Source organism: Stegastes partitus, unplaced genomic scaffold, assembly GCF_000690725.1.
Source record: "Stegastes partitus isolate 25-593 unplaced genomic scaffold, Stegastes_partitus-1.0.2 Scaffold745, whole genome shotgun sequence".
Lineage (NCBI taxonomy): Eukaryota > Metazoa > Chordata > Actinopteri > Pomacentridae > Stegastes > Stegastes partitus.
Window position 1 is genome coordinate 163072 of NW_007578476.1, and position 16010 is coordinate 179081.

Here is a 16010-nt window from a genome sequence, read left to right on the forward strand (position 1 = left end):
CACACACACACACACACACACACACACACACACACACACACATGCATACCTGTTGGTCAATTCCTTTGCACTGAGAAGATCTGTCAAAATGTCAATACTCACACACTCACATGCACTCTCATCACCCGTTGCCCACACAAAGACATATACGGTGCAGCAATGAAATTATTATTTTTTTTCTCTTCCCTCTCTCTTTGTTAACAGTGCATGTGTGCTGCTGCCATGGCAACCGTGGCTCCTCCCCTCACATTTCTTCTCCTGCTGCTTCAACTGGCTGATGGCTCATTCCCAGAGGAACCCAGTCCACTCAGCTACGTCCCCGTAGAGGGTATGTGTCCTTCCCCCTTCCCGTGTGTGTGTGTGTGTGTGTGTGTGTGTGTGTGTGTACTGGTTGGGGGCTCATGTGCGCGTACGAGCGTGTGTGCAGCATTGATGAATGGCTCCGGCGGTGGATGTGGAAATCAGGGGGTCAAGGGTGAGAGCTTTGGTGTGGAGCTGCTTTCGAGCTCCCCGGGCGTGCAGATAAATAAAGAAACTTTACTCCGTCTTTCTGTGGTCGCATTGTAAATTAATGAACGTGAGACAGAAGGGATCGTATAAGGGAGGAAAGAAACAAACTGCGAGGGAGCAAAGATGATAGATCTTGAGGATTGGACGGGGGTGATACAGATGACAAGAAGAGAGAAGGCTGAGTGGTGGAAGGGAGAAAGGGGAGGAGAGGGGGGGAGACAGGTGGAGATGAATCGCTACGTCCTCCCTCCCTCCCCTGCAGTCAAGGACAGTGAGACATTTTCCCAATCTGTCTCCTGATGATGAGGGCTCCCTGTGGAGGCCTCCTCTTCGAAACTTTCTCGTAGTCTGATCATGCCCCCTTCTCTCTTTTCACCTCATCTGTGCGCTCATTTATCTGAGATGTAGCGGAGAGAGGGAGGAAATTACTTTTTTTCTTTTCTTTAAATATATAATAAAATAATAACAATAGCGATTACACGTAGTTTTTCTCATTAACACCTGCAAAAAAACTAAGCGTTCTAACTGCTTCACCATTCGTCTCTGCCCATTATCTTTGTTTTCCTAAACAAAAGCATCAAGAATGAGTGAAGACACTATTAAAGTGAAGGTTAGAGGAGCTGTTTTATGGCCTGCCGGAGCACTTTGGGTGAATATAGATGGAAAAAGTGCTCGCTCTGTCCTCAGCTATCAGAGAAGCCTTGAGCAAGGCACTTCATTTTTTTGTGTGTGTGTTTTTTTTAACAAAGCATTCCTCCCTGTATGTTTTGTCCGTCTGTGTGTTTTGTGTCAGTGGTGAGGAGGTACCCAGTGTTCCTGGGCAGAGCTCATCGTTCAGCTCAAAGACAGGAACTGCACATCCAGACGGTCCTCCAAGTCAACCGCACACTCTACATAGGAGCCAGGTAACCAACAGCAACCGCCACCAACTGTGTGTTACTGACGTGTTCGCATTAATATGTTTTTGCTTTCATTTGCTTCCATCTGCTGTCACTCTGCAGAGGACATTTCAGCTTGTTCCAGTGATGATGTATTCAGTCTTGTTGTTAAATGTCAAGTGAAAGCTGTTTGTTTCGCATTGCTCTTGTGCATGGAAAATAAGAATTGCATTATACCACTGGTAAGAAAATAGCTGCCAGAACTGATCCTCTTGTTAAGATGACCCACAAAATAAATAATAATCCACCCCGTTTAAACTGAATCAATTCACAATTCAAACACGGTTTTAACTATATGTGGTTTCAGAATAGAATATTTAAATAGAGTATGCGTCACACACATACAAAAAAAACCCCACACAGACAGGTTGCAGTCTAACAAAAATGGCATTTTGATGACAATTTTTTTCAAGCAACATAAACATTTTTTCATACGCTGGTCAATCTTGAAATGTTGATATATCTAGCTTTGTTTGCTTTGTTCATATATCTTCCATAGCCTGAGTTATAGAACATTCAATTCCTTGAAACATGGTGAAAATTGATTTTTCTGGCTGTTGACAGTAATTTTTTGATTTATGGAGTGATAAAAAAGAGATAACTAAAAATCCCCTCAGGAAAAACCATTGACTTCAATAAGTCCACAGAGAGAAACTAAAAATCTGACCCTGGCTTTTTCAAATGTTCAGATTTCTGTTTAGGAATTTAGGGCATATAATGAGACACTACAATTAAAAAACAGCGTTGAAATGTTTGGGAATTTGCCTCTGTAACATATCTTCTTCTAGACTAGTAAGATGAGATCCAAAATACACATTTAGGTATTAATTTTACTACAAATAGACATTTATGTGAAGTAGCGCATATTTAATGAGGGCGTAACTCTTTTGCATATTTAAGCATAACATGTCCAAAAACTTGAAATCTTAAGAATCATTTTGTTGAGGAAGTTTGATGGTGATTTCAAGTAGTGAGTAGCCTTTTCCATTAAAAAAAAAAAGAATTTTGCAGTTCTTTAAAGGCCATTTTCTCCAAATGAGTATTTTCTCATGCTCTGAACCAGAAATCATGACTTCATCAGCACTTACATACACCAAACATTCCACATCCTGAAGGTTTTTGCAGAAGCATTTGTTCAGATATCATTCATAGCTGGATTGATAGAATATTTGATCCCTAAAAACATGGTGAAAATTAATTTTTCTGGCTGTTGACAGTAAATGATAAAGAGAGATGCCTAAAATCCCCTCGAAAAACCTTTGATATGTCAATAAAATTAAATAAGACTATAGCCGTTGTTTAGATTTATTGCAAATAAGCACATATCTCCATAGATTACAAATGTGCAAATTTTAACATAAATTTCAAAAAACTTGTAATACAAAAAACTCATGACCATTTCATATTGATATGGTTAAAAGATTCAGATTCAGATTTGGTTTTTTTTGTATCAACATTTGCTTCCACTCTGTTTGACTAATGGAGCCAAACATTTTTATGACTCAGTTCTTCTTTCTAAAATTAAGACATAAACAAATGTTGCGTGTTGAAGCAGACCTTTCTTAAGCATTGTTTCTATTTTATATGGGAAAAAATCCTGTTGATAAGATTGTTATCATATCGGGGGTAAACTGTTGTGCGTTTTGCAGAGATGACTTGTACAGAGTGGAGCTGGATAACATGGCAGGTGATGAGATGTTCTACAGCAAGGTGAGACTAACGCACAGCCGCACACAAAAACCAAACATGCTCCAAGAAACGTTCACATACATGCAACACACAGTGAGCCCTGACTGAGGTTTATCTGTTTCAGAAAAGGACATGGGAATCCAATAAGAATGATATTCGAGTGTGTCGGATGAAGGGCAAACACGAGGTAAAGTACTCGTTCACAACGCGCTGACTTTGAGATCCACTCGTACACGCATCATCGCTATCTACACTATCACACGCATGGACGGACACAACAGCTGGTACAGAAACCTTATTTCCTGTGGGTGCACCTGCATACGGTATTTACACAAATTTGATCTTGTTGATACAGAATCAGCACATCACTTAATCACGCTGGCTCAGAGAAACGCTACCTGGTGCCCGTGAAGCTTGAAAGTCAGTTTTTATGAAAACCTGCCTCGTGCCAGCTTCCTTCGTCTATACAGTCGTCCTCAAATGTATTCATCCCCTTCCATTAAAGAAAAGGCAAAATTCACAATAGTCACTCAAATAACTAGAAACTGAAAAAAGTAATAATAAATAAAAATTTGCTAAATTATAATTGAGTGAAATAAGGCATTGCTTTTGAATTGTGGTTGGAAAGAATAATTTAAAAAACAAACAAACAACAACAAAAAAAAACTGCCCTGAACAAATTAGAGCACTTTACTGATGAGCAGTGAAATCAGAATCCCTGTCAACAGGTGCAGAAGTCTGATGAAGAGTTACAGAAAACACTTGATTGCAGTGATTGGCTCAAACGGTTGGTCAACAAAATGTTAGTTCTTGTTTGCATGTTTTTTGTTTTTTTTTAAAAATATATTTCTGTTGAACCACAATTCAAAAGCAATGTCATGATTTTCATTACATTTTTAATTATTATTACTTTTATCAATTTCAACTTGAACTGTTTTTTTCCCTTCTTTAATGAATAAATTTAAGGACAGCTATATATCATTTGTGGCGAAAAATGATGAAGTGGGATGATTACGAGTCAATATGTAGTGATAGTTGACAATGTTGTGTAACGCAAAGTGATCAGATACACACACAAAAAAATAAAGATTTGATGGAATGGTAGCTCGGCTAAAATACAAGTTGTGTTGTATAAATGTGGCAGTGCCACAGGCAAAATGAAATCTGGTCGGAACTCACGGAAAGAGACAGAAAGGCAACAGGAAACATTATAGAGCAAACGGAGCAGGGAGGGTGACACAGCCGCAGGGAGGAAACAGTAATTGAAATCAGTTGAGAAAGGGAGGCACTAGTAGGGATGCGATGTGTGTAGGTGGAGGAAGATGGAGAAATAAACACATAAGGAGGACAGGGCAGCCACCAGGTACCGAGAAGGAGGTGTGGATGTGGTGGGGGGGGTAACATAAAGGAGAAGACGTGCTGTTTCAAACAACACAGATGAAAGGCTAGATGATGTAAGAGGGAAAAGAAAAAAAAAAACAAGAATTAAAACTGTGAGAAAAACAGGCCCTTTGAGAAAAGGTGGAGAGACGGACAAGACAGACAAGTGCCGTACAGCATGTTAGTCAAAACCTCCTCGCTCAGATAAGGAGATCCAATTATAATGTTCAGGGTAAATCACTTTAATTCAACAGCTGACTGTAAATCTGCTAGCACATAATAGTGCCGATTTGGATAATATGCAGGCCTATAAGCGCTATAGGTGAGTGTGAAGCATCACGTTGTTCGAGTTACTTTTAATAGCCGACTTTTTACCTTTTTTTTTTTTTTTTTAAAGTGGAAGCAAGTGGAACTAATAGTGTAATTTCATTTAGTAAGAAATACCTGTGAGCCAAAATATACAATACCTGCATTACACACCTGAATTACTAAAGTAGACATTTGGGGATTAGATTCATTTATACTCAACAAAACCATAAATGCAGAAGGTAGTATTTTATCTATTCTTTTTTACCCATAGTGGAATACGTATTTATTGCTCCAACACGTGGCATCTCTACAACATCATTTCAGAACAAAGTGTGCGCTTTATTGGACATAATAACGGGCAGATGGAGAGTGGGGTCATAGACCAGCAGTCAGTAGCATGTGTTTATTAGACATTTGTATTGTGTAGCGCTGCAAATCTGTGACGCACACAGTTAATGAGGTTGTCAATGCTGCTTGCTGGATACTGTTTTAGTTGTCCCGAAGGTCTTGGTGAAGTTGATGGACATTTTAGGGGACAGAATCATGCTAACGGACATCCAGAGCCGTCTGAAGTGATTTCTTAAATGGCAAACGGTGGCTGACTCACCAGCATCCAGCATGCCGACAGCCCGTTGTCGTCTTTCTCTTGTCATCTGTGGCATCGTGTCGTTTGAATAAAGCTGCATTTTAAAAGTGGACTCTTATGGTCACTGTGTGCTGGTCACACTATCTGATCATTGTTCTGTAAAGCTGAGCAGAGTGTGGATCAACTCAGGGTTTGAGAATTTTTACAAGCTGAACAACTCGAAAACTTTTTGTGCACCACTGGCTAAATGTAAGCCTTTGCTATTCAAAACAATAAAAATTTAGATTTTTAACTTTTTCTCTAAGCCAGAAAAGAAAACCTTTGCATTCTACCTTAACATGTATTTAGTGTACTTTCTCAGCAAGAGTTAAATGAGAAGATTGATTCCACTTTCATGTCTTTACGGTGAGTGTTGACTTTCTCCAGTCTCCGCGCGTTGCCTGGCAACTGCTGTAAAGATTAAATAAGGTATAGTGCGCTAATTAGTGATCTTAGAGGTGTTGTTTGGCAGTTTTTGATTACCTTTGGACAGCGCTTGCAGTCTTTATGCTAAGCTAGTGGTAGTGTTACACAGAGTGTCAAGCAATTTCCAAGCTGTTCTTCTAATTACTTCCATTTGTTAATTTCTGATGAATTGATTTCTTTTTTTCTTTTTTCTTAAGTATTGCTCATCTACTCGCACGGGTACGTTTTATTGGTTTTTAACTTTATGTCTTCAGACAGTGTTGTGAAACGCTGTCACAATGGAATCAAGTCTTAACTTCAATCAGCAGCCTCCTCTTTTAAGACTATTATAAAGTCTCCATCCTATTGTTCCTCCAGATGGAGTGTGGTTTAGGGTGTTAGTTCCTCTTTGGGGCTGCTTTAAGCTGCATTCTTCATTCTTCACACTACAGTCTGTTTGCTTTCACTGGCAACGCAGCTTTAGCTTCAGAACGGTCTTTTTCACATCGCCCTCTACCTTTTTTTCCCTCTTCTGTAATCATTTCCTTTCTTGTTTTTTTTTCTTCTTTTCCTACAGGGAGAGTGTCGTAATTTCATCAAGGTTTTGCTCAGCCAGCACGGCGGCCTGTTTGTATGTGGAACAAACGCCTTCAACCCGCTGTGTGCCAACTACACTGTCAGTATCCATCTATCTGTCAGATGGTCATCCTGTGTTTATCTGCCAGTCGGTTCATCTATAATATTTGTTCCTGTTACAGAGAGACACTCTAGAAATGGTGGGAGAGCCTGTCAGCGGGATGGCGCGCTGCCCGTATGATCCACGACATGCCAACGTGGCTTTATTTGCAGGTAGCATCTTCACTTTGCACTCTGAACATGAAGTCTGGCGTCTTTGTAGCAGACATCAGACTCAGTTTTCAGTTCCAGACATTAAACGTCTGTGCCCTTGTGTTTACCTTTACAAATGATTTATAGTCAGACCTCTCGCTGCATTGCTTGTTTGGTTTTAATCTTCCTGACCTTGTGCTATCTCTCCATCTGTATCTTCTCTTTCTTCTTCTTCTTCTTCTTAATCTCCTCCCGTCCCCTCTCTCTCTCTCTCTCCCTTCTCTTTCAGATGGAGGTCTTTTTACCGGCACCGTGACAGACTTCCTGGCCATCGATGCGGTGATCTATCGCAGCCTCGGCGACAGCCCGGCCCTACGCACAGTCAAGCACGACTCCAAATGGTTCAGAGGTACTTTTAGAGGCAGACGCATTAAAAATGACCCTCCAGAGCCAGACACCTTCAATAGACTATCAGGAAGCAAATAACAGAAACCATCACCATTATCTTCGGTACTTTACTAAAAGAAAATTAAACCGTTATGACTGTCTTTTCTTAAGTGGCTCACAGGTGAATAAGACAATTTTGGGTGGCTAAATAATAAGCTACATTCAGCAAAAGCACACATGATTAGGCCTCCATTCAGCAGATTTATTATAAGTGGGGCACGCTCAGACAGAGTGATGTATTGAGGTTAGTCAGACTCTCCAGATTCAGGATTTTAACAAGTCTTCCTCCAGCCTGTTTTCCATGGAGAGAAAAACAAGTCAGGGCAGGTCAACGCCGGAACAGTGCCGGATGAATAAATGATAAATAATGTGTATCATCTTGTCCATGATGATAAATTAAACAGGACATGAATATTTAATGAGCGGGGCTGGTGGACGGCAGCGGCCCGTGTTGATGTAGCTGTTATTACAGCTCCATGTCAGGGACTGTGCAGCGTTACTTTGACCCCAGGCACGCCGATGCTGCACTAACAGTGTTTTTCTCATTTTGTTTTTCAGAGCCCTACTTTGTGAGCGCCATGGAGTGGGGGCCTCACATTTATTTCTTCTTCAGAGAGATGGCCATGGAGTTTCATCATCTGGAGAAGGTGCTCTCCTTCGTTCTCTTTCCTGTCTGCTTCTTACGTTCTCCCTTAGCTTTACTACATCGTCCCTTCCCTTCTTCTAGGTAATGGTGTCCCGTGTGGCTCGGGTGTGTAAAGCAGACCTGGGCGGCTCCCAGCGCGTCCTCGAGAAACAGTGGACCACGTTTTTAAAGGCTCGGCTCAACTGCTCCGTCCCCGGAGACTCGCATTTTTACTTCAACCTGCTGCACGCCACGAGCAACATCATCCACATGCAGGGACGAGACGTGATCCTGGGTCTCTTTTCCACGCCGCCAAACAGGTACCAAAACGTACACAACACGCACACGAAACAAAGGCGATAGTTACTTTTTTCTCACCACTGTTTTCTCCTCTTATCTCCGGCAGCATCCCTGGCTCGGCTGTGTGCGTGTTTGACATGCAGCAGCTTGCTCATGTCTTTGAAGGCCGATTTAAAGAGCAAAAATCCCCAGAGTCTATTTGGACACCTGTCCCGGACGAAGCAGTGCCGAAACCGAGGTATTGTTGTGAATTCGAGCAGAACTTGAGCAGAGTACTGCAATGCCGATGTTCTGAGCATCTATCTCACATATTGCTCCACTCATATCAACTCCAACTGTCAGTCACCCTGCTGCTTCCCTACGATTCAGCAAATCTTCTAATACAGCCTCCAGCGGATGAAGAAAATGAACGCCTCTGGCGCCTCTTTTCTTCTTTGTCTCTCTGGACTTCTATCTCTCTCTGTATCTCTTCTTCAACACTTTCCCTGTCTCTGCTTCTTTCTCTGCCTGCAGGCCAGGAGGCTGTGCAGTGCAGGGATCCAGGTTTAGCTCCTCTACCACGCTGCCAGATGAGGTGCTGAACTTCGTGAAGACCCACCCACTAATGGATGAGACGGTTCCACTGTTGGGACACCGACCCTGGGTGGTCAAGACTATGGGCCGGTACACAGACAGAGGCTTTTATACTTGTCAAAAAGGAATCCAAAAGTGATAGGAAATCTACCTAACTGAACTAATTTATCGACTTGTCCTGCTGTCTAGGTACCAGTTGACATCCATGGTGGTGGACACAGAAGCCGGACCACATAAGAACCGCACGGTTTTGTTCCTGGGCTCCACTCGAGGGACCATCCTCAAGTTCCTCATGATTCCCAGCGGAGATTCGGTCTCTCACAGCAGCGTGTTTCTGGAGGAGGTGGAGGGATTCAACCCGGAGAAGTGAGTCAAGAGATCTTTGTCCTTAATCTCCACTGCATTATAATTTGTGGCATATTGCTCCAAGTTTATCAAGTCCCATTGTACCTGCTTCCAGTTGATAACTCCACTCAAGAACTGTCTTCACTTATTTAAATATCAGATTTTTTTCTCTCTTTTTTTTACATTTTGTGAAGTGCGTCTCACAGTAAAAGCCTCTTCAGTGATTTCTTTGGCTATATCTATTACTGGTATATATCTGAAGCGAGACTATCTAACATTCGCCGAGCAGCGGGAGCCTCTGCGGCGGTAATTAAAGAACACATTAAATTCTGTTGGGCTTCGGTCTGAGCAGTGAAGCGTACTGGATCAATCACTCATGCAACAAACTAATAATCTCACTGTCCACCCATGGCTAGTCAGAACCTGGCTAATCTGATTACTGAAAACAGCTCAACCCACAGCAGCTGTGAGGGAAAATATAGTTGAAACAGGCAGTTAGTGAGCATGTAAATATGCTTCAATTACGCTATAATCCACATTAATTTTTTACACATCACAGAGAGCACAGTCTAAGTGGTACTCAGCTGTTTAAAAAAATAAGATTTAACAGCCAAAACTAAAGAAAAAAATACATTATGTTTATTATTTGTATTGCCTGGATCTACAACTTGTAAAAGAATGTGTTTGTTGTAGTGCAGATTTGTGTACTTGGTTAACTAATTAATCGTGTCAGAGAATAGTGAAAAATGGCTTTTAGAATTTTGCAAAACCAAGACCACATGTTTAAACAGCTGGATAGAGAGATCAACAGTGCATAGAGCCCAAACATATGTATATAGTTTGTCATACATGACAAAGAAAAGCAACAAATCTGTTCCCTCATATCACAGAATTGTCAACTATTTACACTCCATTTAGCCAGTGTGGTGGAGGAGGATCGAACGTGTGCACCCTTGCAATCAAATCTGCACTTACGAGAAGCTGGAACAAGACTTTTTTTTTGCATTTTGGCTTGAAAAATGGGAGAATAAAATCATTAAAAGAGTAGCTATAAACAACAACTCCATTAACAATTAATTTTCTGTCAAGCAGCCTATTGATTGATCATCTAAACATTTCAGCTTTATTTGGCATATTTTCTTGCTGGATTGATCATAACTTATAAATGAAGAGTTCATTTGCAAAAAACAGATAACTCCATTTTTGTGGAGTTTCAGAAAACATTTTTTTTTGGTTGTTTGCTTGAGATAATAGCCATTAAACTGAAGTTGAGAGGATTTGACTCCGTAGAAATGGCATGACAAAAATAGAGATAACTTAAGTTTGACTGATATTGTCTCAGGTAGACGATGGAAAAGTGGGTTTTCTGAAGGTTTGTGTAGATGGAGTTTTCTGTTTTTGCAAATGAACTCTTTACATGTACTTGTCCTGTTTTGATGTCAACCTTATTGTAGAAAATCTTACTTAGATTTAACTATCGTCTCGTGCTGCTCTGTGTGCTACAGTAAAATGAAAATAAAGATGAATTCCCTGGCAGCAAACTCAAGACAGACTTTATTTCTTTCCGCTCAGACTCCGATCCCCTGATATTGTGACCATTTTTATCGAGGGGCTCGGTGTTTGAAGTACCGACAGATGGGGCCTTTGACCCTGTCACAGAATAATCTGAGGCCAAACAGACTACAGTGACCTCCTCTCTCGCGGCTCCTCACCTCCTGCCTCCTGTCGTCACTCTTGTCTGTCCGCAGGTGTGGCGAGGACTCTCCTCAGGCTCGTCAGCTCTTGTCTCTGTCACTGGATCGCAGCAGCCACACTCTGCTGCTGGCCTTCCCCTCCTGTCTGGTCCGAGTCCCCACATCTCGCTGCCACCTTCACTCGCGCTGCATGAAGTGAGTGACAAACAGTTGTTGGGTTTTTGTTTTTTTTTTTGTCTCTGAGAGCATTTTCCATTCCCTCATTATTTGTTTGGTTGATAATTAGGGCCATTTTAAATAGTAGCAGTGGCCGTTAGCCAACGTTGCACTTACTGGCCAACTTTTGTTTTGCGTCTGCTTTCTCGCTCCCTGTCGCTGTAGTCATCCCGATAAAAATTGCTATTCTGTTTTTGTTTCAGTCAGCGGGGGATAGATGGCATGTGTGTTTGTCAAATCACAGCAAACTTGTTTGGTCTAATATTTATTTTGAGAGAATTTGTTTCCCTGGGAAATAATGTTTAACTTGTTGATGCGAGAGGCTTCAGGATGGTGATTCATTATGAATACCAAGAAGGCATTTGTTTATTACTGTCCGTACGAGGAAGCAGTTTTGTAGTGGAACACTGTGCTGCGAGCCTGATTACCACAGCGGATATATATATCACACTTAGAGGTTGTGAACAAGTCAACATGCAATATGTGTTCCTGCGTATATTTTAAAACATATCTTAGCTAAAGATCAGTGGGGACACATTTCATATTTTGGTGTTTTAATAAGCTACAATACCTTACCAGGTTCCCTCTGAGCCAGCAGGGCAGTAAAGCAGCTTGGATCTGCTAATTTTAGAGCTGTACTTCTTGTTTCCTCTATTGCCTCCCTTGTTTCTCATTGAGGGTTTCCCGCAAAATGTCCCAAATGGTAATTGTGAGGGGAGGAGAAAAGAAAAAAAAAAGAGTGTTCTGCATTTCTTTACTTACTGTTTCCTTTTGAATGTGTGCGTGCAGGAGCTGTCTGGCCTCCAGGGATCCGTACTGTGGCTGGACGAGAGGCAGCACCTGCTCCTTCCTGAGACCAGGCACACGGTGAGGACAACAAACATACGCACCTCACTGTGAGCTGTTCACCACCTCCCCAGATGTGTTAACTGCAAAGTCAGAGCAAGTTATGTTCAGAGATTTTTTTTTTTTAGGCCTGAATGTTGTTTAAACAATACAACACACAGGCCACAAAAAAGACCAAGACAGAAGGCGTGACAAATATTCTATAGGTACTTAAAAACACCATTTATAACTGTTTGATGATTTAATATTGACGATCCACCATCTGAAGTATACCTGAGCACAGAACCCACTGCTCACATCATATTTACAACTATTAGACCACATGCCTAATCTCTTTTCGAGGCTCCTAAAGTTGTATAATACAATTCTGCAGCTCAAACATTGCAATGAGCAAATTCAGGATGTGTGGGAAACCAGTGAGGTCGCTGTAATTTCCCGTCTACATGTTCATTGGTTATTTCTGTTGAGAAGTTTAACTCTCTGACCACCAACAGTTGAGATCATTTTTCACTCCAGTATAAAGTCCTGTACCTCTATGAAAACAACACAACCAGGGATAGAAATAGACAGAAGTCAGAGATCTCCTCTGTGTGATTTTAAGTGGAATTTCTTTCATTGCTTACTATATTTGACAAAAATTGTAAAACAACTGAAATCAACATAAGCAACATTCTCCAAGAAGTTACCATTACTGGAAATAAACGATGACCCAGATACTGCAAATGTTTTACGACCTACATTTTAAATTTCTTTCCATATTTGTGTCCTATTGGCAGTTCAACCAAAAAGTCCCTGAGTTGTTGTCACATGACTGTTGGTTGCAGCTGAGTTACTAATAGCTTCATGGTTGTGATTTGTTTTTTATTTTTCATGCGATCTGTTTAGTGCAAAGTTTATTTTTTTAGAGAACAGGAGTCATTTTGACGAAATATCACAATTTTAGGCTGAGCTTTGATTAATTTTCCCAGTGGTACCACACATCACAGATGAGTAGTTCAAGGATGTTGCAAAGTTAAAAATTCAAATTTTTTTTCAATTTTCCCCGTTTCAGACTCTGATAAATGGTGTAATTCTGGCTATTTTTTAAAAAGATAACATGCCTTTCACATCTGCGAGGGGTTTGGGGTTTCACAAAGTTAAATAATGCATTTAAAAAATGGTTTATTTCATAAGTGTTTATTTATTAGACTTTTTAAGCCAGTTAAGTGTTTTCATGTTCGCCATTTGTGATGTGATTTACGCACTGAATGAAGACCTTTACCAAATTATTTCAAACAGATTGCTACCATTACTGTTGACAGATGTGTTTTCCTACAACTAGTACTCAGCATTGATATTGATAATTGCTCCATCAAATACTAATGTAGCATGAAAAGTAAACCTTGAACCAAGTATCGCAGCTCCTACTTCCAGCTCCCATTGCCACCTGTGTGTCTAACCCCCACCTTTGACCTCCCTGAGGGTTACAAAGCACAGAGAGAAAATCAATAATGGGATCAATAGTGTATCCCATTACAATGGATGGTCATCAATATGTGCCATACCAGTTTTAGCAATTAATACATCATCGCTCATGTTCAGCTTTCCATACAAAAGGGAGCATGTTCATATGAAAGGTCAGTTTTTACAATGATTAGATATTTACAGTTAGCTAAGACTTCATTTCTTCTGTTATTATAGGCTGCAGTCATTCCTCCGGTCATTATTGATTACGTGCTTCCGTGAGTGTAACTGTATGTAGTGATGTAGGGAGGCCACATGTTTCCTACTGTGTGGCGTTAAAGAAAAACGTTAGCTTGTGATGTGCTGATGTGTGATCTCTCTGTGGCTGCAGGCTCCCGTTTCAACAAGATGTGGAATATGGAAACACCACCTCCCATCTAGGAGACTGTGATGGTAGGTTGCAGCACTATGACATGGATGCTTCTGGCTGTGTACAGTGGACTGAAAGCAGGCGCCGCCTAGTGGCCGAATCCTGCATTACACTTGTCTGCTTGTCACTTGAACATTTTGTTCTGGGGAAACAAAAAGTCTTACACTACCAAGTGAGAGAATATTTGCTAAAATTTTCTGTAATTTAGTATATTTTTAGTACTGCATGATTTTCCGTCCGGCTCAGCAACATCCATTCACCTTCAATATCAGCACCTGAGTGTTTCGGTGCCTTCGTCAGAGCTGAGTCAGGTGGGAGGAGCGCTGGGATTTTGGTTTCACTTCCTACAGGTCGAAATGCTCCCAGTGTGAGACATTTTAATTAGGGAGGATGTGAAAGAGGTGCATGTGCGTGTAGACGGGACAACACTGCAGGATAGGAAAATGCACCACCCTCCTGCATGTGAGGTTTTGTTTTCTCAAAGCTGAACATCTGAGGCAGAGTAATGGAGTAGCTGGTAAGCAAGCTGGAAATAGCAGAGCATAATGTCACTTGATGTCACTTCTATGGAGAGGCTCAGATGTCACTGCAGCAGCACCACAGAGGCCCTCTTTGAATATCCCTCTGAAGTCAGTGGAAACCACCACAAAAAAAAGAAAAAAAGTAATTTTCTTTCCAGCAGATTCTTTCTGAACTGTTCCGCTTGTTGAAGCCCAGTTTCAAAGTCATAAAGATCCATTTAGCTGGATCTGAATTTCCAAAAGACAACAGAAAGAGGATACGGGGCACTTTCTAAGCCATCGTCATACCCGGGCTTCTAGCTTTTATTCCACTCCTAGAAACTGATAGCGGCAGAAGTCGGTGATGCCAGGCTGCAGACCTGACAGACTCTAATCCGAGCGGTGAAAGCGCAGGAGAGGCCGAGCCAGAGACAGGCATGTGCTGCTGTGTCTGCAGATGGGAGCGATTAGAGCTGGGTGGAAACACTGAGGTAATGGTATGCTGCGAGGAGAGACTCTCTGACCAGGCTGCAGGATGGAAAGTGTGAGGAGAGGAAGGGAGAAAAAGAGACTCAGCTGCTGTGGTCTGAGCTGTGCCGATGACAAGTGGAGGCCTCTCCGAAACCTGGAGCTTGTCGAGCCTCAAGGCCAAACTGGAGAGAAGTTCCTCTGAAACATAATTATCACAGAAAAAAAAATCCTCATAATGCCGAAGATGATGATCAGCAGTTATGAGTGTTATTGTAGTTATTGATTTATTATGATACATTAAGTCTTGAGAAGGGAAAAGTAGTAGAACAGCACTATATGTAATAATAATAATAATTTCAAACTGCACCCTGTGGACAGACATTGAGGGAGGATGTCCACTCTGCTGTTCTACTAAATGTCATCTTCATAATTATGTCTCTTAATCTTCAGGAATTCTGCAGCAGAGTTTGCTGATTGAACCCGAGAGCTTGGTCTCCCTCAACCTGCTCGTGGCGTCTGCAGTCTCAGCATTCACCATCGGGGCGGCGCTGTCCGGACTCGCTGTGTGCTGGATCATGGCCCACAAGCCCGCCAACCGTCGCCACGGCAGCACCTCCCAATCCTCCATCCAGCGCCGCGAAAGAGGCCTGCTGAGCAATGGCGGCGGGATGGGAGGCTCCGTGTTGAGTGTGACACGGCAGGGAGGCGGGGAGCGCCCCTGCTCTCAAGGCGGGGAGACCCTGTTTGTCATGCCCAATGGCTGGGTGAAGTCAGGAGAGCTCGACCCCGGTTTCCTGCCCACCCCTGAGCACACGCCCCAGCAGAAACGCAGAGGCCTGAGATTGTCCGATTCCAACTCTGGAGGGTGGGACACCAGCCAGACCTACCTGGGGGGAGGCTCTGTAGGTCTGGGATCACCCTGCCGCATGCCCCCCTCCGTCTACCTGACCACCAGACTCTTCCAGCAGGGCGGAGGCGGGAGACACGGCGGTGAGGGCCGAGGGAACGACACGCCACGCCAGCATTACGTCTGCCTGAGCAAGCAAGAAAAAGCAGCAAAGGGGACACCCAAAGCCCCCCTCAGGAAGTCTGCGGGCGAATATGTCTACCCCATGACCCCCCAGGACTCGCCTGAGCGTCGAAGGGTGGTCTCAGCACCCAGCGCCCCCATGGAGTACAGCGAGCCGCTGCCTCTGCGCTGGCCAGCCCCGGAGGGATACATCCTCAGCAGCCACGGCATGGTCCCCGTCCCCCTGCCGCCACCCTCCATGCCCGCCCCCAGCAGCCAGGCGTACGTGTCCCAGCAACACACCCCCGGGCTGAGCAGGGCTCTGCTGAGAGGGGCCCTGGAGCGAGGGGAGCTGGGGGAGCTGGTGGATCTCAGCCAGCTGATGAGTAAGAAGAACTGCAGTGACAGGACTCAGACTGGCCAGTGA

At 42.8% G+C, this 16010-nt stretch overlaps 1 protein-coding gene across 1 annotated transcript; it reads left to right on the forward strand.

The window, feature by feature from the left end:
* The first annotated feature begins 207 nt into the window (after window positions 1-207).
* LOC103364377 (semaphorin-6B-like) lies at window positions 208-16010 on the forward strand. Its single transcript, XM_008291473.1, has 16 exons — window positions 208-328; window positions 1304-1415; window positions 3098-3158; window positions 3262-3324; window positions 6434-6532; window positions 6615-6705; window positions 6974-7093; window positions 7690-7778; window positions 7859-8076; window positions 8163-8294; window positions 8570-8719; window positions 8819-8995; window positions 10723-10863; window positions 11674-11751; window positions 13565-13626; window positions 15025-16010. Exons 1-16 carry the CDS (start codon window positions 208-210, stop codon window positions 16008-16010), a joined length of 2700 nt encoding a protein of 899 aa, XP_008289695.1.